The following is a 21,435-nucleotide window of genomic DNA, read 5'->3' on the forward strand; positions in this document are numbered from 1 at the left end:
TTCCAACAGAAACCAGGATGCTGGTGAAAAGTCAGGCTCATAATATAATCTCTGCAATACACATATTTATTTTGGGTCTATACAATACTTATCACAGTAAAACCCTGTGGCAACTGGGTTTCTAATACTGTAACAATACAATAAATGGTAATATATTAGTATTTCTGCTTGATGAAAGCAGCTTTTTTTACATGCATTTCAGGAACAATCTTTGCATGAGACACTCAGACATGCTCAGACCATGGAATAAAGTCTGAAGAAGTGTGGAAAAAATAAAGAGATCTCTATTATATCACTCTATTTTTACAGATTTGTTAAGTAAATATATATTTAAACAAATACACCCCTACATTAGTCTGAGCACCTACATCCCACTGACACTTGGAGCTCCTGCTCCTCAAAATGAACCTCATTTCATGCAAACAGAGCCCTGTGATGCTTAGTCATTTGCCTATAACAAATTTCCCCTTTGGGGAGAGTACTGATTAAATAAGCAAAAATTTATGACCCATCTGTTTAAGTGAAGCTATTTTTTTCCCATGTATTATAAAAAGCATGGGTTTTTTTTGTTTTGTTTTTAATATGACTCATTCAAAGACATTCAAACACATCGTGTGTTCCTGAATTTATCATGCCCTGTCTGCCYAAGCAACCTTTTCTGGTACAAGGAGGACTGGAAACCAGCACTTCGTATTTTATCAGCGCTTCCAATCTCCTCTGTYGGCGCGACCCATAGAGGAACTTGGCCAGGTCTGCTCCTTTGTAAGGGGTGCTAAGCTCCAAGACAAACTGCTCGCACAGAAGATGGCAGCTGGAGCAGTCTAGACTGTGAACACCCTCTGAAACATCAGTCCTTAGGACCTCATTGCCTGCCAGGTTGTGCCAAGGCTCTGCCTGGGATGTCCCCATGGGGACAAGGATGCTGTGGGGCCACCGGTCCCCATGCCGTGGCACAGAGCGAGTCACCATTGCAGGCAGTATTAGAGGCTGCAGCCCCCCCAACATCCCCTAGCAAACCCACTGATGTTACAAACCCCATCCCCGGGAGTGCAGGAAGATCCACCAAAGACCTCCAACATCCCACATCTCTCTGCCAACAGAATGGAGTTTTTCCTGCGTGTGGGTCCCAGCAGCCATGCATGATGCTCACACCACCCCACGGGTGAAGCAGAGACCTGCCTGGCCCCACGCAGGGACAGGACAACGTGCTGGGCTCGGCTGYGGGAGGCCACGGGGCCGATGAGGAGGGAAGCCCGCCAGCTGCTGAGTCAGGGCTGCCTTCCTCACTTCACACAATGTTTGGGCGGTTTGGTTTTTTTYCTCTATATTTCCCTATCTCCAGAAGAGATTTAGGGCTGAGATCCCAAATGCTTGTGGTCATTAATGGTTCTCAAGCAATTTTTCTTTTCAAGGGCACATTATCCTCCCTCGTTTAGCCGCCCAGGAAACCCAACATTCCTGAAGAACTCATGCTCAGCCATTAATTGCACGTGGGGCAGCATCTGCATTTCCTGCTGCAGTCCAGGGGCCTTGCAGGACAGCTGCCCGGATTAAACCACAGAGGATGCTGCCTTTTATTGCTAGGTGAGGATATTCCTTTAGCCCACTGCTTGTGTTCCTCCAGCCACGCTGATCCCTCTCCCCGTTGTGGGGAAGGGGCCCCATGCACAGCTAGGATTACGCTACATTTTTGCAGTATTCAGAAAGACTGAATTTAACGTAGCACGTGGTGCCTGATTAATTCAGCCTCACACCCTGGCAGTTGCTCAGACCCCAATTTGGGGACAATCAAGATTCCGTCTCTCCAGCTGGAAAGCCTGGGCAGCATCTGAGGCTGGTGGCTTTATCCTGAAGAAGACAAGGGGGAAAGAGAAAACCTGTACCCCAGTCTCTGCCTGTGCTCTGCCATCCACCAGGTCACAGATGCTCTCTGCTCACAGGGTGACACTGCATCCAAGCAAGGCTGGGAAGTGACCAACCAGCCTCAGGCCATGTGGGATTGGGAGAAGGTGGGAGAAGACCCTTTGCCACCTTCCCAGGATGGGGATGACCAGGCCAGGTTTTCCCCATCCCTCTCTGGTCTCCATCTTACCTATTGCTTGTTCTCCCCCAGAGGACACCCTGCAGGAACAGTGCTCATCCTCTCACCCCTGGGTGTTGGGAGGAGAAACAAAACTGGCCTTGCAGACTCCCAGGCCTCTCTCCTGGGGTGGGACAGGCCAGGAGCAGCAGGCTGCCAGCCCGCCTGTGCACACTGGTCACCTCCAAACTGGCACAGATCCTTGTTGAAAAGGCAAAGGGCAGTTTTCCACCACCCTTCCATTTGTGCAGACAACAGTTGTCCCAAGGAGGGCAATCCAAGTGGGCAACCAACTTCCCCCATCTTCTCCTTCCAGTCTTGCACCAGGCTCATATCATCCTGATGCCAGTTCTCAGCCCACAACCTGCTCAACCCAGAGGAAGCGGCGAGCCGAGATACCTCGCGCCAGACCAGGAAGGGCTGCACTGACCTCATCAGAGACGTCTGCCCAGTAACACGAGGTCAGTGCCAGGTAATTACTCAACCACAAAGCATTTATCAGTGCTCGTTCTGAAACACGCTCGCCTGGCTATATATTCTACATTAATTTCTCAACGTGTCATCTCGATTCCGCTCCTTTCCTCTCTTTCTCTTCCCACGTCAGAGATGTTCAACGAAGTATTGTAAGAGATCCCTGGGTGAGTCACAGGAGGGATCCAGCCCCGCAGCAGCCGTAGCCTTTCCATCCCCAAAGCCGACTTTGTTTCCAGCAGCCAAGACTCGAGATGTTCTCCCTTCCCTTGATTCAGGACTCTAGTTGTTCTCAGAGCAGATGGAAAAATATCTGCCATTTCTTTCTTCTCTCAGCTCTCCGTGGCCTGAATCGGTTTGTTCGCTATGATTCACAAGCTGAGAGGGATTTTCCACTCTGATTTAATAATAAGCTCTTTAAATTGCAGGGGGAAGTGGGGACTTGGAGCTCGGTCGCCTTCATAACACTTACAGGGCAAGAAGGTGGAAAAGTCCAGGATTTCACTGGGCTCAGAACAGGCCACACATTTATCAGTCACAGGTAAGCAATGTTTTAAGAGAAAGGTTTCACAATTTTCTCAATTTCTGCTCTTGGAAACATGCCCGAAACGACTCTCCACAAAGCACTGCTCAGAAACAGGGAGCCAAAGAGAAAACTGCTGAAGCTTATCCTGTCTATGGATACGCTTTGGTGGACTTCTGCAAGTGCAATTGGGACATGTGTCCCACGCAAATGGGACATGTGTCCCACACTTGAAGCTAGAGATGTCAAAGGGGCCCAGAGGTGCCTGGGCACTCACAGCCTGGGGCTCAGGGCAGCCTCGGGAACCTTAGGAAAAAACCAGGTTCCTCACTAACTCCCCACCCAAATTACAAGGAGAAAGACCAACGACAGCTTAGTGATAGGAAAGGCACAAAATACAGAGCTTCAAGGTAAGCACTCTTTGAATGCTTGCAAAACATGATCCTTTCATTTTAGGTGTTCTTGCAGACCCAAGTGCTGTTGATTGTGTTCCTCAAACTAGCCTCAGTTTTTCCATTGTAAACCCTTCTTTCACTATTTTAAGAAGTCAGCTGTAAAAATTTGCTCTAGGCTGAAACTTGGCAACCAGAGGCTCTGTCGGGGAGTAACTTATTTTACATGCACAATCCCTCTCACATACACAGTTCAGCGTAAAGGCTTGGGTTGGAACACCAAATCCCCCTGAAAGTTGGCCAGTTTAGAGATCCTGTTTGCATACTTGACTTAAAAAAAAAAAAAGGTTAGCAGATAATTAGTGTGGCCTGACTGCTTTTAGCATTACAAAATGTATGTATATTTTTCTGATGGCCAAGATGTACACCCAGAGTGGTTATTGTATGTGGAATGCAGTAGTTAAATTTATAAAGGAAACTCTTTGCACATTTTAACTAAGTGTGGGCTATGAGAAATAACAAGTTAAATTATATCATAAATAATGGAGGAAGGCTTRTTTAAAAAATCCTGAAGCAGGGTATGTACTTGCATTTGCTGAAACAAGACACTTTTTTTTCTTAAAATAGGAATTTTAAGTACAAATAAGTTAGCAACCAATGTTAAGAAAAATTTTGTGATGCATTTTGAGATTTTGAGGCACTTTCTTTTTGGGAAGTTTCCTGCAAATCTGTCTCCTTGATCTTAGAGCTATATTGAGAAACAGAATCCAACATCATYTTTTTTTTTAGAGAAGCAACAGTGCTTTTCTTCCTTTTGAAGGTGTCAAACCCCACTAAATGTTAAAGAAATCCTTGTAGGTTTTGTTTGACCAACCTGTGAGCTGAACTCCAACAGCAACAGCTATCACCGTAAGTCTGCACTTACCTGAGGTCCTCTCTCCCCTTTTGATCCTGGATGTCCTAGTAGAAATGGAAATGGAGTGGGCCCCAGTGGGTCAAAGATYTGATACCCATCGGTTGCAGCTGGGGTTGTGAGGTTGAAAGCCTGTGCTCCGGCTCTGGTGATGGGTCGAGCAGTCCCCAGAGCTGGTTTGGAGTACACCAGAGGGACAATGCTAGGATCCGCTTTCCTGGCAGGGGGTGGCACATGCTTCTTTGGAACAGGCCCGTTGCTTGGATTCTGTGGGGTTTGCTTTAGGGTCACAATGTGGATATCGCTGGTTGTGTTATCAGTCATTCTCTTCATTGTCTTTACAGTAGCAGGTGTTTCAGAGGGCTCAATGGTTGGTTTTTGGTTGATCTTGTTTTTGGTGTCTTGCTTGGATCCCTTCCTGCTGGTTGTGGCAGGGCTCTGGCTCGTAGAGGGGACCTTTTTGGCAAGGGGAAGAGGAATCTTCTCCACACGTGTGCTGGGAGTTGCCTGAGATACCCTGAGAGTTGCTGCTGTCACCCGAGCAAGGGAATGGGTGGGTGGCTGCGTTTCAGTACTCGACGGAACAGGAGATGGTGCCACTGTGACCCTGACAGCTTTGTTGGTTGGTCTTGGCAGTGGCGACGTCGATGACACCGTTGGGATGGTTGTTGCACCTGAACTCCGAGTCTTTAAGGGTACAGTGACCCTGCCAAGCTGCAAGGATGGGGTCACAGTGGTCAGGTTTTTCAGACCCTGAAGCAAGGTGTCCATGTGCTGTGGGGTACTCGGGGAGGCACCGGGATCCCTTGGCAGGAGTGGGATAAGGGGCGGCAGGTTTGGCCGGTAGGTATCTGCTTGCCTGCACTGTTTTTTCAGGTATTTACAGTAATGATGAGCTGCCTTGGCGGAAGGATAAAAATCAAACTGGCAGATGGCTCCTTCAAACTGCACCGAGTGCTGGTTCATCTTCCCGAAGAGGAAAGATCCATGTGGATCCAATGCCTCGTCCTTTTTAAAATGCAAATCCGCATGTACTCTGCGCTTCCCACAAGAAGTAAATAAAGTGACTGTCTGGCCTCGAATGTTGATGGCCATATTGTGCCACTGGCCATCGTGGACATTGTAATCAAAATATACAGAGCGTTTGTGGCCCACATACACAATAATCTTCCCGGGGACAAACTGGACCCCCAGTTGCAGTTTTTTCTTTTTACTCTTGACAGCAAAGAGAAAAGCRTTGTTAATACGGTGGGAGCACAGGCTCAGCACCAGGACCAGGTCAGTGCTGGTGCCCCTGGGGAAGATGGTGCTGACCGGTGCTTCAATACGTGCTCGCTGAGTGAAGATGACCCCCGACTTGAACGGAATGACCCCCTGAGGAACTGCACGTGACAAGGACCACCCACTCGATGGCTTCTTCCCCGCCAGGCCAAGTCTTTGAAGAACGTCCACATCTGCAATGGAAGCGTAGAGAAAGTGTGTGTTGTTGGGCAACAAACACCCATGTGGTTGGGCATCCACCACCCATGTGGAGGTGGATCCACATGGGAGGGATACAAGGGCTAAGCCAGTCAATGCAAAAAGGAGACAGGTTAGACATGAACATCCTAACACAAATGTGTTCAAATATGCAGAATACAGAGCACTCAGCTTCTGCTCCTGCACTTGGTGTCATGAGCAAGTGCACGCTCCATGCAGTAATCAGCAATTCCCAGCGTGCATCAGCTCCATGGTGCATCTGGCTGTGTCGTGTCCCACCAGGGACCAGTTCCAGATGTTCTGGAGGGAGCTGACCTCACCACAAGGAAATTTCCCACTGAGCACCAATACTCCATTTCTCTGGGATTTCRTTCTGAGTACTGACCACACAGCTGGAGGGGAATTTTGAACAGACTGAGCTGGGATTGCAAAATTTTTATCCCCAGAAGGCAAGGAACAGAAYTTTCAAGGGAGGCAGAAGCCTTGGGTCTGTCTCTTTCCAGATTAGTAGGCAGCAGCTTTTGATCTTTGAGATTCTGAAGAGTTTAGGGAAGTGAAGGTRCCTCCCAGCATGAAAAAATTGCACCTAGATTTCACCAAACAGCTTAAGGTTCTCAACAGTAGCACTTTTTTTTTTCTTTTTTTTTTTTCTCCAGCAGATCATCTTACAGCTTTAAATTATTTTCCTAAGTAGGAGGAACCAGACCTGGTTTGTATAGAGCTGAGAATTTAGCTATGTTTGTCACGGAGTGGACGATGTAGGGCTTACTTCTAGCCTTAGAGACACTGGGTGACTTGTGTAAAAGGGGACATGAGGAATGGGTGTCTGGAGGCACCTATCCCTCTCCCCTGACTCCAGAAGCCTGCAAAGGACATGCAAGCAAAACCCGCTGGTTTCTGGCCCCACAGTCTGGCAGGAGGCACGAACAGCTCCAAGGCCAAGGCAAATCCACAGGCAACAGCAGTACAAATCGGAGCCAGCTGGCTACAGCTCCAGTTGAACTACTTAACCGGGGAAGACACTCGGGCCTATGCAGAAAGAGCTACAAAGGCAAATGTGTCCAGACCTGAAGAAAGGGCTCACATGTCCAAAAGCTCATTTGCTTATTCAGTTCTAATATATAGTCTAGTAGATGTTAAACACACGGTAAAGACAGTTAAAGGTAAGACTAGTCATGGCCATGGCACTACTGCTGTTGGAAATGAGTGAGGAGAAGAGTATTTCCTTTCCATGTCCCTGCCCAAATGCCATCCCTGTTATTCAATGGCCAGCTAGCCTTCCTATTTAACCACGCGTTGAAGAGGCCAGGCTGGGCAGGCTGCTTTTGGCTGCTATTTAATCCAAATGCTGATCTCCCAAGGTAAGAATTCAAAAATCAAAGATGCAGCAGTGCCGATCATGTCTGCACATCAGCTGACCTCATAGGGTTGCAGCTTTCCTAGATTAGAAGAAAAACAAATCAGAGCTTGTTCAGACCAAAGAAAAGACAAAAAAAAAGTTTGCTTTTCTAAAGGGGCCTTGGAATTTGGCCTCCTTCACTCCTAGCTGTTAAATATGTAGCCCAATTCCCAATATTTGCAGAACTGGCACTCAAAAGAGCTTCTCAGTTTTGGCCAGAAGAGCTGTAGACTCAAGCCAGTTTGAGGCCTGTAGTGTCTCTGGCCAGGAAGAGGAGAGAGAGAAATTCTCAGTTCTTTGACTTTGGCAAAAATCTTGGTCATTTTTGTATGGAAGAACAAGTCAATCAATATTTACTTTGTCTGAAACCATTTTTTTGCCACCTCCATTTTCTTGCCACCTCCATTTTCAAAGACGGCTTCTCTCATTTGCTCACAGAGATTAACCTGGAGAAGAYGTGTTAGACAAGAAAGGGGATGGAAGTTTTCTACTCTATGCGGAGGGAATAATTTATTGCACAGCATGTGCAAGCATTAATAATGATATATTTCCCATATATTAAGAAACCGTTTTTATGCTCACCTGCCTAAAGCAGATGTCCCTCAGCATAGCAAATACAAAGCCTTTCCCTCCCCATGTTGAATGGAGGAAGTACAGCAGTATCTTCAGCCTGGATCATTTCCAGAGCCCATGAAACAGGAAGAGCCAAAGACTGTCTCTAGTGAAGTCAAGTGGGACCCTTGCCACAGACTTCAAAGGCATCAGGATTTAGCCCTAAGGAAATAAGTTTACTGCTCTAACTAGGAGCTAGACTCCAGCTTCCAATTTCTAGGTGTATTTTTAGGTTCTTTTGCAGAGACAGACTGTGGAACAGCTCTGCAAGGCAGAGATATTTCAGACTGCAGGAGCTTATTCATTTGGTATCTGCCCTGCAATGACATAAGGATGTTTCCCTGCTCAGAGGATGCTGTGGCTGTTCAAAATAATCCAACTGCCTCATTAACAAGTACATCAGACAGTACTCAAGAAAGGTGAAAAGCACAACTCAACTTCTCCTCTCCCTCAAAAGCCATTAAGATAGAGCCAAATTCCACATGCTTACGCAAAGCCCGATTTAAACAAACCTCCATGCAGGACATCTATGCGAATTTTCCAGCTCTGGATCCAGGCTCACAGCTCTGGACTCCTGTACATCCAGCCTGTCTGCCTCTCCATCCCATGCCAACTGCACTGAGTTGGTGAGGCACATSCCCAAAGATGATGAGATGTCACGGTCTAATGTAAAATGCAAAATAATTTTTGTTTCTTTAAATAGCTCCAAGTTTAGCAAAGTCCTTTTTTCCCTTCATTTTTTTTTCCTCTGTAGATTTTTCCATCAAAACACATTATTTTAAAAAACCCATTCACTTCGAGCTGGCTGGTCCCAGGTGCCTTGATGCTAGTTGCAGCACTCTAGCAGTATTTGAGGGACAGGGAAAAGCTTTTCTAACAGAATGTGAGGCAAGATGCACAAGAGATTCCTGAGCAATTATGTAATCATATCTGAAAGGGGGATAAAGTGTTTTACTGTCCTCCCCTTTTCCCTCTTATTCTCCCCTTTGCTCTTCCCCACACCGAATGCTTAAAAAAAAGTAAAAAGGCAGGAGAGAAATTCATTTGGATTCTAGGAGCTGTGATCTGATGCCCACAACCAAAATTAGGTTGAACAAAAATTATATTTTCAAAATTTATCGCCCATACTCATGCCCATTGACTAAGATCAATGCTCATGAGGTGAACTCAATAACTCCGGGTATTCCGGATTTGTAACACTTACCAGAAAGTAACCTGCTGCATTCCATGGTTTTCCAGCGTGCAAGACAACCCCCAAAACTGACAGCAATAACTGTGGTCTTTTGAAAAACCAAAAAACTAATTTAATCCTCACTCAGATCCAGAAACACCCTCTTACTTGGCTTTTGTAAATGTCATATTTAAAAATCTTGAGTGATAATATCTCAAGTCACCAGTGTTTACTTACAAACTTAGCTTTCTCCAAAGGTTTTGATGTGAATACCCTAAAGAAAAGCGTGTCTCTGACTAAGGAAATAGAACAGGATGTTTTAATTCCCTTGTAACACAGAAAGTATATAAAAAGTGGGCAGGTATCTACCACACTAAGGTAATGCAATACGAGCAAAGGAGAAGATGTTGCTTTATACTGATTGTAATGACCTAAAAATATGCCAGCATGCCATAATTAACCTGAAAGGAAAGCAATGGATCAAGATGATTCTAAATAGCACATTAAAATCTACTTGAAAAAGGGACGCCAGAACATGGTATTTGTTCTGCCCCTTTATGAGCTGACATAAAACTTGCTCTGAAAACTGCTCAACTAAGTAATTCAGCCAGATGTTCACCTCTTTCACATTGAGGCAGAATTTGGAAAATATTACACTTTTCAAAATTGCTGATGGCAGGGATGTATTTTCCTTTTATTTTTTCCTTGTAAAAACAGCTCCATGGGCTGGCTTACAGCTGAGCCTTGACCAACCTTCTATTTTTCCTTCATGTTTCAGAGACTAAGAGGAAGGACCTGGAGCCTGCTAGTCCACTTATTGTTGTCTGCTGCTTACAGAGGAAGCTGTTCAGTTCCAGCATGTACCCTGAGCAAACCGTCCTGTGGAAGAGGTGTTGCTGTTCGGAGATGAGTGGCCCCCTGACAAACAGATGTTACAGACATGYACAGCTCCCACTGCCAGCTGCAAAGACGGATTTCTTTCATCTTGCTCAGCTCTGAAGCTCTCCATCTCCTCACGTCACTGATTACTATGCCCCAGCTTTTGGTCTTGAGCCCRTGACAGCACATGAAGAGGATGCTCAGAGTGAGGTGTAAAAACATATCGAGAATATACAGACACCCCTATGGAATATCCCCCACACAGCATAGGATCTGTTTGATCCAGACATGGTGTTTCTGTTACTAAGAAGCTCTGTAGGACATTTTCTCAATTCAACTTTTAATTTTAGAACTCATTTAAGGTTTATATGTACAGGGTCCTGTGTGTCTGCACTGGGGTGCACAGGCACGAGTGGGTTGCATCCAAGTCAAGAAGAAGAAAAAGCTGCCAGAAATGTTTAATTCCTTAATGTCCTGGTCTCAAGGGGCCCTTTCTAAAAGCAGTGAAGTGCCAGTAAATGCAGGTAGATGCCAGGGATGTTTTCAGACACTAGGCAGACAGGCACTTCTGAAAATCCCATGGGACACATAACCACTTGTAAAAATCTGGTTCTTTTGCTAGTTGTTAACTGCATCATCTATACCATCAGTACTGCAATGATCAGTAAAAAAAGCATTTAATTCTATGCATTAAGCTCAGACACTGATTAAATGATGATCCGAAACTACAAAAGCTCTAGGCTTTTACTTTGATTGATAAGAAAAGAAAAAATAAATAAATAAAAAAGGGAAGAAAAAGCAAACAAGTACAATTTACCTTCAGAACTTCCCTGTGTGAATCCCAGGAACCAGGTAAAACACAAAACAGTCCAGAGAAAGCAGAGTCCCCTAAAAATTGAAAGAGAAGAAAAACAAATGAGTTTCTACAGAACTGCTAGCAAAAATAAGTACTGCTGAAGGCCTTCTCGGTCACAAGTCCAGGAAGGCAGCAGCAACATCCAGCTGACGGGAGGAAACGGAGAACTAGTGCTTGGCAGGACAGCAGCCACTTCTGACCGAGATTTCGCTGTGCTGCCTGAGTGTGACCAAAAGGCCCTGGATTCAGCGGGAAGTTTTCCCAGCAGCATTACAGTCACTGGTCAACTCCTGAACTGGGGCCAGATCAGAGCCTGTAGACACATCATCATCATCAGCGCCAGGCCAGCAGCCTCTTGCTGCTGCTTGCCAGCACCAATCCTGCCTAGGACATAACACCGGAACAGCCAAGAGGATGAAGAAATTTTTCAAAACCAAAAGGTCAGACATGTCAGGAGTGAGGGTGCACATGTATGAAACTGCTCCTGTGTAGCAACATGTAAGCTGCCTTTGCATTTCAGCAAATAAAATCTAAGTCCTACTGCTTTTCGATAAACCTAAGATTATTTGAAACATAAAACCCTACTTGGATCTGCTCACCTTTAAGCACCCATATACAAAGAGGGTGGACAGCATCTAACCTCTACCTGATGCTCTGATTAGTTTAGCGTGGCTGGAAATCTTAGGGCAATAGCTGCACATATTCAAGTCCTTCACACCTGCAAAGCCACTGGGCAAACCTTTCTGTTAGCTAAACTAAACCTTGAAATGCCAATGGAAATGGCAGCAAGACAGTTCTTACCAGGAAGGTAGCTGAAAACCCCCTTTTCCACCAGCTTCCTTGATCTGCGGCTGAACAGACATAGGAAGCTCCTGATTTAAGCTCACTTAAACCCGACAGAGGAAAGTTTGGAGGTTGAATTCCCTCATATTCGAGAAATTTCACAGCGTAATCAGCAAGGGTGTTAGGCAGCTAGAGCAATGGAAACAAAACTGTAAATGACAAAATCCAAAGCCAGAGAAAAGCAACATGGACGATCAGCGAGCTGCACTTCATCCCAGCCAAACCAGTGACAGACCTGGGATGTCCAACGTGGTGCTGAAGTGCAACTTGCTTCTCTCTTCCACAGCGACAAAGCCACATCATTTATTGCCCAGTATTAGGGGCTAGTTTTCTCCTGCCATCCAGTCTCAGCTTTAGCATAAGAAAGTGTAGCYGGAGACAACAGATCACCCTGGGCAGGGCCAGATCTTCACCTAGTGCAAGACACTGATTCCCTCGGCTAGGATGAGGCCATAGAGATTTACACATTAGCTGGGAAATCTGGTCTTGGCCATAACAATCTTTGCAGGAATCCAGCCACTAATATTTTAAGGCTTGAAGGGACAAAATACTGGAGCAGCCTCACATCAGCTGGGAAACAAATGAGACGAACCACCTCATTCTTTTGCTCTTTCCATTACCCTGACCCTGGGCTGCACATCTCAGGAGCTCAGGGGCTGCTTTAACTTCTACGGGAAGGAATTGCAGCTTGGAATAGCCAAATCACAGAATTCTTTTGCCAGGTGCTGTAGCTGAGCATATGCTAACCAGAAACCCTGGGAGAGAATTCCAGCTTGGGAAACCCGGCTGGTTTTTGGCCACTTCAACCCTCATGATACAAATGCGAGAGGGACCAAAGACAGCTGTGTCTTGGGAACCTCTTGTCCCAGTTCATCCACAAGAACTTGGAAAGGAAGGGAAACGATTCCTCAAGGCCACCTCTAGCTTTAGACTTTTTACACAAAGAGGCTAAATCCCCCTCATAGAAGTCCTACATTTCTGTACTCACACCCAAAGGAGTGATGCACTGTTAGAACATGGGCACAAGACCCTCTCTGCTCCCTACACATGGAGCAAAGGCCTCACCAGGGCTCCAAAGAGCCTGAGTGACCAAGGCAATGAGAAAACCCAGGAGAGGAGGAGTCCGCCCAGGGTTCTCTCCTGAGGATGAGACTTGTTTAGCCAGGACAGCTCCCATGCACAAAGCACGCCTAATTGAAGCACATATGAGTTTTTGGAGAGCCACAGGAATACCTTCATCTCTAAAATTTGCTCCCAACGTCCTTGCTGATCATCACAGTGATGGGATCAGCCTCAGTGAAAGTCCAGCATGTAAATGGACGCCAGTAACACTGACTGAGCTATGGAGCTGAATGCACAGCATGGGAACCAGTTGGCTCTAGCCCTGCTCTTGAACCCCTGACAATGCCAATACTGTAAGTGTTGAGTGGGGACACGCACCAAAACACCAAAGAAAAGCATTTTACCAAAGTATAACTTACTGGAAACAGCAAAAGCAGCTTCCAAATGGCAGTCCCGTGACTGATGGGGCTGCTAATTATCGCAGGTTTTTATAATACAAGTCCTTTCTGTTACACCATTGCAGCGACACGATTGCATAAGCAACTTGAGCAGCAATAGTAAAGGAAGACTTTTCTCCTTAAAACTCTCAAGACCCACCTTTTCCTTTATGTTCCACCTCCAGCGATTTTCAAAGTGGCCCTACGAAGAGACAGGTGCCTATTTCTTACATTGCCCAGGGTCCCTGAGCATCAGAATGAGCATCAGTCACTGGTCAAAGGTAGATCTGTGCCACTGAATGTTTATGACGCAAGTTCATGGGGACCCCGGTGGCGACACAAACTCTCTTTATAGCAAAATGAATCTACTGACTATGGTTTGGTTTGGCTCCTTTTTGCAGGTTGCTTTCTTCAGTCCATAAGAACTCATCAGTGTTGAGAGTGGAATGCAATAGGAGGACAGAAAAGCGCAAAGACAGGTGAGAGCAGGATTCAGGCCTGACAGCAGCTCTAGCATCCTCCCAATGAAGATCCTATCTTGCAAACAGCAACCACAAGATCCACAAGCACAAGACGCGAGAAGAGGATGGCATTTCCTACAGGCCCCTGCACGTGGTGGTGCTTAGAGACATGCTGAATTCAGGCCTGCTAATTAGCGTGCAAGTTGCAAAACAGAGCCCTAGATTTCAAGCTTCTAGATTCAATTACCATGATCTTAATGAGCATTAAGAGATCAGGCTTCTGAGCAGGGCAAGTTGTAGAGCCAAGAGCCATCACCTTGCTATGCTGCCTGTGCATGGTGTGATTGCTGCCAAACCCAGCAAGGCCCTGTTCAAGACAGCTGTCTCAAATAAAGCAAAAATGAAATAAAAATCCTGCTGAACATATTGATGTTTACCTGACACTTATTAGCTTCTGTAACAGAGGGATAAAGCACTAAAATGATCCTAAGGACAATAATTAAGATGATCACCAGGACAGTCTTTTTATTATTTAAGTCAAAGACTTTGGCTTTACTCCCCTTCTTTTAATTTTTAGAGAAAATTCCAAATGATTTTGACATCTTGCTTATTCAGATGGATCAAAGCTCAGCAAAAAATTCAGTGGTAGAAATCAGCATTTGCACCTATATTTGTATAATATATATATATATATACACACCTGTATTTGTATAATATATGTATACACACACTCAAGAGCAAGAATGAGATATTTACATATGTATTTTGTCCTTAACTACAGTGGGAAATGGCTTCAAAATTGCAAAAATCCTCACAGGATGGAAAAACTATTCCCCCCACTTCCCTTTTTTTCAGGTGCAGTTTTTCTGTCCAAAAGGCCACAAAGCCAGCTGAATGTAGAAAATTGCTTTTCAAGAAGGGCGAATCTACATTTCCAGCTATATAGATTAGAAAATATTTCTTAAAAGGAAAAACTACATATGTGCTTAAGGCTTTACAAACATCAGTGCTGCTGATATTTTAAGACTTCCCAGCAGCTTTGACCATTCACAGGAAAAGTACCCAGACTTCAACTGTTCTGCTCCCAGCTTTTGGGGCAGAAACCTTCTTTTGTACCTTGGCTCTCTGGGGCTTTTGGAAATGCCGATATTTCTCCTCTCCACCTCAGCTCCAGGAGGTAACATCAGAATCTACTGTTGTGTAGATGTCCCTTTATTGACCCTATATGGTCATTTGCTGGAACTTCTTTATAGTATAACCCAGCTATTGAATTCAACTTCTCATCAAAGATTTTGCCTGGTGTATCCAGGCACTGCTGTAAAAGTCAGCTTGCCAAGAAGAGTAGAGTTTGAGGTATGACTGCARCAGTATTAGGTTTTATCCTCCATTCAGCACCGACTGTTTTAAGGGGGAGGGGAAAAAAAGCTGACAGGCAAATATGGTCATTTTAGAGAAATTTGAGGCTGAAATTAGAAACTGTCAATATTAAGCAAGAAAGGAAATTCGCTTCCTCTCTACAACACTTTAGTAATCAAAAAGACTCCCCAACATATCACGCCTTATCAAATCCACAAATAATCCATGATCCAACCCACTGTGCTGTGGGTGAATGCTCCTGAGTCATACACTTATCAAAATAGATTTCCACATGAGAACTAAGGACTCCCCGCACATGAAACAGTGAAGGAATACGGATGAAGAAGAGGATGCCAGGGTGGCCACCACTTGAGACAGAGCACAAAGCGGGAAGGTTTCGAAGATCCTTACTACTGCAGACCATGGAAGCACAAATGGGAAACTCCTTGGGACAAGAAACACCCTAGGCCAGACTGAGCCCCATCCTTGGGATCATTCTGAACTGGGATGTCTCAATTGCTCCACCCTGTCCCAGGCTTTGGAATGTGTGTGTAAAACCAGAAATTCCCAGGGTCTCTCTAGTGCTCCTTCTGCCAAATCTAATCTTAATTCGGGATGAAAAAGCACTTAGTGCTGTGCCTGCAGAGGCCTATCTCAGGGCTTTGGCAAGTGTGGACCASAGAAAGCTGCTGCTTCCTTAGGAGGAGGCCCATAGTAGTAGTGTAGTAGTAGTAGTGTAAGAATGACCCACTAGGGCCTGACGAAAGGAGGAATCATATTAACAGAGGGGAGGGACCTCAGCCCCTGGCAGCAATACAGCAGCAGATCTCAAGCGCTGCAAGGAAATCATGCTCTCCTGAAGGTCTGGTATCCGCCASGCACAACCAACTTCTGGACGCATCAAGGACGACTGCTCTTTGCTCTCCCAGCGCTTACAGCTGCTTTGAGGATTTCTCTGAGAGGGAAATGCAGATGTGCAGGGCRCAAAGCACGTGGATGAAGCAATAGCTTTCCTTGGGATGTAGCCCTCACRGGAAACAGAGCCTTGTCCCTTGAGGGTTTGTGCCAGTGACTGCAGGTGAAGGGCTGATGGGTTCTGAAACAATGGTCCTTGTTCTTCTATTTGGGAACCAGAGATTGCCTTTTCATTGACAGGGAAACTTTCCCCAATCCCTTCCTTGGCCTTCTGTCTGCTCACTACCATTATCTGTCCACACTATAAACTTCACTGTGAGGGCAATGACCAGGCTCCCTGGGGCCTTTGCTCTCTGCTCCATTGATGTAACTGGAGGCCTCACCAAACAGAAGTGCTAATATAGTCCATCAYCTAAGGCCTTTTTTGTCCTTCCAGCAACCTTCTTGGCATTCCTTCATTTCATGAAGTTCAGCAGGGCTGTACAGTATCTCCAGCGGTCTCCAGGTCTCCATTTACACCTCAGTAAAAGTCCATTATTGCTACTTACATCCCTGACAAAGTGGCAAAACAAGAGGGGACTAAAAAGCACGAACTGCATCTCTGCCTGTTCAGATCCCTTGCAAAGCCCTCTCACCACAAGACCTGGGCATTCCCCAGCCATTCATGTAACCACAATAAACACCCTGAAGCTGGGCGGCTTCCAACCCTTGCGGCCTGGTGTGGAGAGGGAATGGAGCTGTAAGAAATGACTGAYGCAAAAGGACACATGGAGGCAGCAGAGGGGTGGCCTGAATTCCTGATCCGCACCAGGACTATCCTTTCCTCCTGGGATACACCTCCAAGAGACCATGCARCTGCCTGCTCTCTACTCCAAAGCACCACTCATGCACCACTTGCCTGGTGCCCATTGAACGTGCCCACGGTGTTAGTCTGTCCCCAGATCACCTACCCTGATACACGGGTGGTTATTTCCTTCCAAAACAGAAGCTGTCACTTCTAGTGGCCTTTCCAGGCCTTCTTATGGGACCAGCTCACTATTGCCCACCTTGGTGGTGCCACATGGAGCTGCACAGCTAGGCTGGTGGCATTTCATCCACCACATGGACTGAGCAGTCCCAAAGCAGTGTTTGAGCAGGCAGTTCTCCTGCTTCCRTCCACTGTTCCTCCTCACCCCTGGCAACTACCCCCACAGCCACCGCTCCTCAGGATGCTGCAGGAGCACTCRGACCAGCAGGACCGCCGGTGCCACATGTGAATACACCAGCAGGCTCCCAAGAGAGCTGCTTTCACAAGCACCACGCGAACATGCCATGAGAAAGGCCCAAAGGCACAAGGATGCCTTGACAAGCACTGGTCACTGCGAGCTCGCAGCTCCGAGGAGCTCCACCAAGGCTGGAGGCCTCGACAGGCAYGTCTGGCTGCACAGCTGGTTGGGTACAGAGCACAGCTTCTCTGAGCAAAGGCAGAGCAGGCACCAAACCCCCTCAGGAGGAAATGGGAAGGGCAGCAAGCGACCTCTGCCGAGGAGGGAAAGAATCAGCAAYGTGCTCAGGAGACGTTTAACTGAGCGGGACCCCGGGAACAAAAGACGCGTGTTTGGAGTCACAGCGGGCTTCTTGTGGCCTCAGGACGGGCAAACCCTGTGGAGCGCCACACAGCACCTGCCCGGGACCCTAAAGACGCAGCCCTGCTCTGCCTGCTCCCAGCATCTTTCCTCCCAGCTCCGTTTCCCACCCCCGGCCTCAGCAGTGTCCGGACATGCCCAGGGCTCAAGCAGGATCTTTCTGCCCTCCCTTGCAGCATGATCGTGGTCAACTTCTCCATGGTGCTCACAAGCTGGTCTTCTGTGAAGTGACCTTTCCCTGTGCCAAGTATCTCCCAGCATCGAGGCCCTTCTCTCCCCAGCCCTGCCACAACCCAGCCGTGATCTCAGACTTCCCAGTAAACCTTTATCCATCTGTTCGCCTTTGGACTTTTGCAGCTCAGACAGGCAGCCCACGCAGCCCCAGACCCCTGTGCCAGCTCGGCACCTCCCTCAAGGCGATGCCCAAACGGAGCCCCAGGGAGCCACCCCAGCATCCCCGGGCACGCCGGAGCCACGTCCAGGCACAAAAACAAAGCCAAGCCACCCCCTGCAGCCCCTACCAGCACAGGGCACGGAGGGCTCGCTGCAGCCTCTGGGAGCAGCTCCGCTCTCGCCACATAACTTTACACACAGACACGCGCTCATGGAGAGCCTGCGCTGTGCCTACAAAGGAAGCTGCACATTCATCCCCGTCCAGGCTCCCGGCGCGGCGCCCACAGGGACGGCTGTGGCGGACGGAGCAACCCTTGCCAGGTCCTCATGCGGYGATGAGGGGGACCCAGAAAGCCCCTGGCCCCTTTTCTGTCCTTCCAGCCCATCTAAGTCTGGCAAGAAGCAGGGGGATCCTGTACACAACTTTTTTCAAGCTGCCAGGCAGAAGAATCCCAGTCCTTCCAAGGGAGTGTCGGTAAATCATCATTACATCCGACAACGCAACCAGAAGAATTAACCCTTTGGTAGTCCCCATAGTCCCCAGGAAAATAACAACAACAGTAAATGCAGCAACAGCAACGATAATAAAAGCTCACAGAGTGGAGAACATGGCAGGCGGTGCGGGGTGTAATTGCATGCCTGTACATACACACATACGTAGAGAGAGCCAAGCATGCGTATAGATGTGTATCAGACACATGAAGAACATGCAGCCATGCACACGCCTGCCTTCCCAGCGTGTCCCTTAGCCCTTCCTGCGCTTCTCCCGGGTTTTGGAGGACGCTGAGGTTTCCAGGTACTCGTGGCCCCCTCCCGAGCCCATCGCGCTGGACGGAGAGCAGCATTTCCCCGCGGCAGCACAAGCTCCCGCGCTCCCRGTGCCTGCAAAGGGTGTCCGTGCGGGGAGGCAGCCGGGGAGGGGGAATTGCCCTTGCGGGTGCAACATCCGTGTGCTCCCCCTGGCCCCTGCATGGGCCGGGAGCTCCTCGCCCCATGCCTGGGGGCTCCCCTGGCCCGGGGGCAGCTCCGGGGGCCCCCAGCCCCACCGCACACCTCAGCCCTGCCGCTCCAGCCGGGCCGCCCTCCTCCCAGCCCATTCTCCTTCTCCAGCCCAGGAGTTTTCACATCATCCCCTGGCAGCAGGAATGTCTTCCCCCACACCCCATCCCGAGCCACCCGGCAGCGGAGCTCGCCCTCTCCGGGCTGCCTCTTCACTCGCCTCCCCCGCCAGCACCCCCGGCCCTCCCGGGACCCCCTCGCCGCCCGCGCTGCCCTTCCCCAGCGCCAGCACAAGTAGGACTTTGTACTCACCCCCTGCCTGCTGCGGTAGCTCTGAGTCTGGAGACCGGCTCTGATTCCGGCTCCATCACGTTTAGTGCATTGTCTCTTTCGGGCAATTTTTGCAGCAATCCATCAGAAAAAGGGGGACAGGCTGGTTTGCGGGTACATCCTTCCCAGGAGCTCAGCTCTCTGCCTCTCTAAGGGGCTCAGCTGTGTCAAAGACACCCCCTGGCCCGGACGGCTCACTCCTTCCTCCTTCTCTTCTGGGTCCTTTTGCTTACACAGATCTTTTAATCCCATTTAACTCCCTCTCGGCAGACTGCAATTACCTTGGGAAAAAGGAGAGAGAACAGAAAGTACACGCTAGGAAGTCAGGCTGGCCCATGGTCGCTGGATTTCTCGCCTCTCTTTTTTTCCTCCTTGCTATTAGTGCAAATTCTGTGATCTCTGATTTCCAAAGTCCTTGATTGAAAGTGTATTTTTTTTTCTTAGCTGTTACTTTTTTTTTTTTGGATTTGGTTGGTGGTTGTAATTATTTTTATTTGCAATGCAGATATGCCTCTCTCTCACCCCCTGAAGGATCTCTCCTCTGGACTTAGAGAGGAGAGGAAAAGGCAGATTTGGAGAAATGAAAATTATTTAAGGATGTCCCTACTGCCTCTCTCTGCTGCCCTCCTCTGTAACAGAGGAGCACTTACAAAAAAATAACACAAAGTAAATAAAAAAAAAAAAGAGAGGGAGAGAGAGAGAGGAACTCTTCAGTCAGAAGAACAGCAGAGAAATAACTAAGGACCCTTCCAGCTCATGTAGGACACCAGGAAAAAGAAAACCACTGCAAGGATGGGCTGGAGGGGCTGCAGGGACCTGCGGCGCTCACCTGCCCAGGAGCTGGAGCCCAGCCTGGCCCAGCGCCCGCCGCACCTTGCTCCCACCCTCTTGGCCACCGGACAGCAAAGGATCCGTGTTAAGAGGTACCTGACGTGGCTTTTCCCCTTCGGCTCCGCGCTYGGAGGAGGCAGCTCAGCGCATGGGGGTGGCCGGGCCCCGGCCGAGAGACCCTCAGTCCCCCAGTGCCTCCCCATCCTGCCCGGCTGGGCCGAGGGCAAAGGGAGGGCCCAGGTGATGTGGACACGCAGCCCCCCGGGACGGGACCTTTCCTCCGCCCACCAGCAAGGGATGGGAGCTGCAGCCCACGGGGCAGGGAGGAGATACGAATCCCTTAGGCCAAGCCTAGAAGCACTGATCAGATCCCCAGCCCACTTCTCCAGCCCGGCTAGGAGACATTGTGTTGACTGGCAGGGATCAAAGCATCCCCGAGCCTCCCCCTCCTCCAGCTACACACATTCTCACTGAGCTCCTGCCACCCTACGCAGCCCAGGCAGGTTCCTCGTGTCCACACGTGCTCCAAGACAAAGCAAGTCCCTCAGCTGTGCTCCAAAACGGCAGAGCYCGGGCTTGGAGGTGGGGACTTTCCTCACCACGTGTTGGGTGCAGAGGCCACCAGCCCCACGGGCACTGCTGCCTGGTCACCCCGCTGCCTTCCCCYCATCCTTGCATTGCTTCTGCGCCTTGGACACTTACTTGGCAGCAAGGCAAGAGGCTGGGAAACGTCTCCTTGCAGCACCGTGGTCATTGGCATTCACTTGTCCCAACAGCTCGCAGCAACTTCTACTTCTTAAAAAATAATTGCAATTAAAAAAAAAATGAAAAGAAAACCAAGCCCCTTCCTGCCTCTTTCCTGCTTAGTCGCAAGCCGGGGGCTGGCGAGTGCCTTGCGGGCTGGCGGGCCCCGGCAGCGCCAGGGCTCGCTGGCGAGGCCGGTATCCCCCCGGGTTCAACAGGTAATCCTCGCCCAGGAGCGGCTCCCCCTYGGGCTCTGCCTCCACGCGCGGCTCATCGACGCTGCAGGCATCCAGGAGAGAAGATGGGTTGGGACCAGGCGCTGGGATGGACATGGATGAGAAAGAGGTGGGAATGATGAGGCTGCCCTTGTCCTTTTAAAGAGCTGCAGCCAGAGGACTCCCGGTAGCTTGCTGGGGTGCCTCAGGTATCCGGTTTCAGCAAACAGCAGCTAATGAGCAGAGATCCAGCCTCCAAGGGGCAGGTTCAGGCGGGATGAGGAGGCAGGGCGCACAGGGGGACACAGGGCACCCGAGAGGAAGGGATGGAGCGGGGACGGGGCTAGAGGAGCGCTAGGGCAGAGGCAAGGAGCTGCTTTCCCGCTGCTGTGCGAGGACGGAGGCCGAGGCTGCAGAGCACCTCAGTGCTGGGAGGTTTATGGGGCAAA

The 21,435-nt window shown here is 48.7% G+C and overlaps 1 protein-coding gene across 1 annotated transcript in view; it reads right to left on the reverse strand.

Moving 5' to 3' along the window:
- Positions 1 to 20,792, reverse strand: part of COL27A1 (collagen type XXVII alpha 1 chain) — a 151,831-nt gene extending 131,039 nt beyond the window's left edge. The window contains exons 1-4 of the mRNA XM_026049328.1: positions 20,730 to 20,792; positions 19,179 to 19,477; positions 10,737 to 10,807; positions 4,392 to 5,833 (exon numbers count right to left, since the gene is read on the reverse strand). Of these exons, the coding sequence (XP_025905113.1) occupies positions 4,392 to 5,833; positions 10,737 to 10,807; positions 19,179 to 19,234 (1,569 nt within the window). The 5' untranslated portion in view covers positions 19,235 to 19,477; positions 20,730 to 20,792. The remainder of the gene's footprint in view (positions 1 to 4,391; positions 5,834 to 10,736; positions 10,808 to 19,178; positions 19,478 to 20,729) is intronic.
- Between the last annotated feature and the right edge of the window lie 643 nt (positions 20,793 to 21,435).

Source organism: Nothoprocta perdicaria, unplaced genomic scaffold (assembly GCF_003342845.1).
Source record: "Nothoprocta perdicaria isolate Ctin4 unplaced genomic scaffold, notPer1 scaffold_6, whole genome shotgun sequence".
NCBI classification, from domain to species: domain Eukaryota; kingdom Metazoa; phylum Chordata; class Aves; order Tinamiformes; family Tinamidae; genus Nothoprocta; species Nothoprocta perdicaria.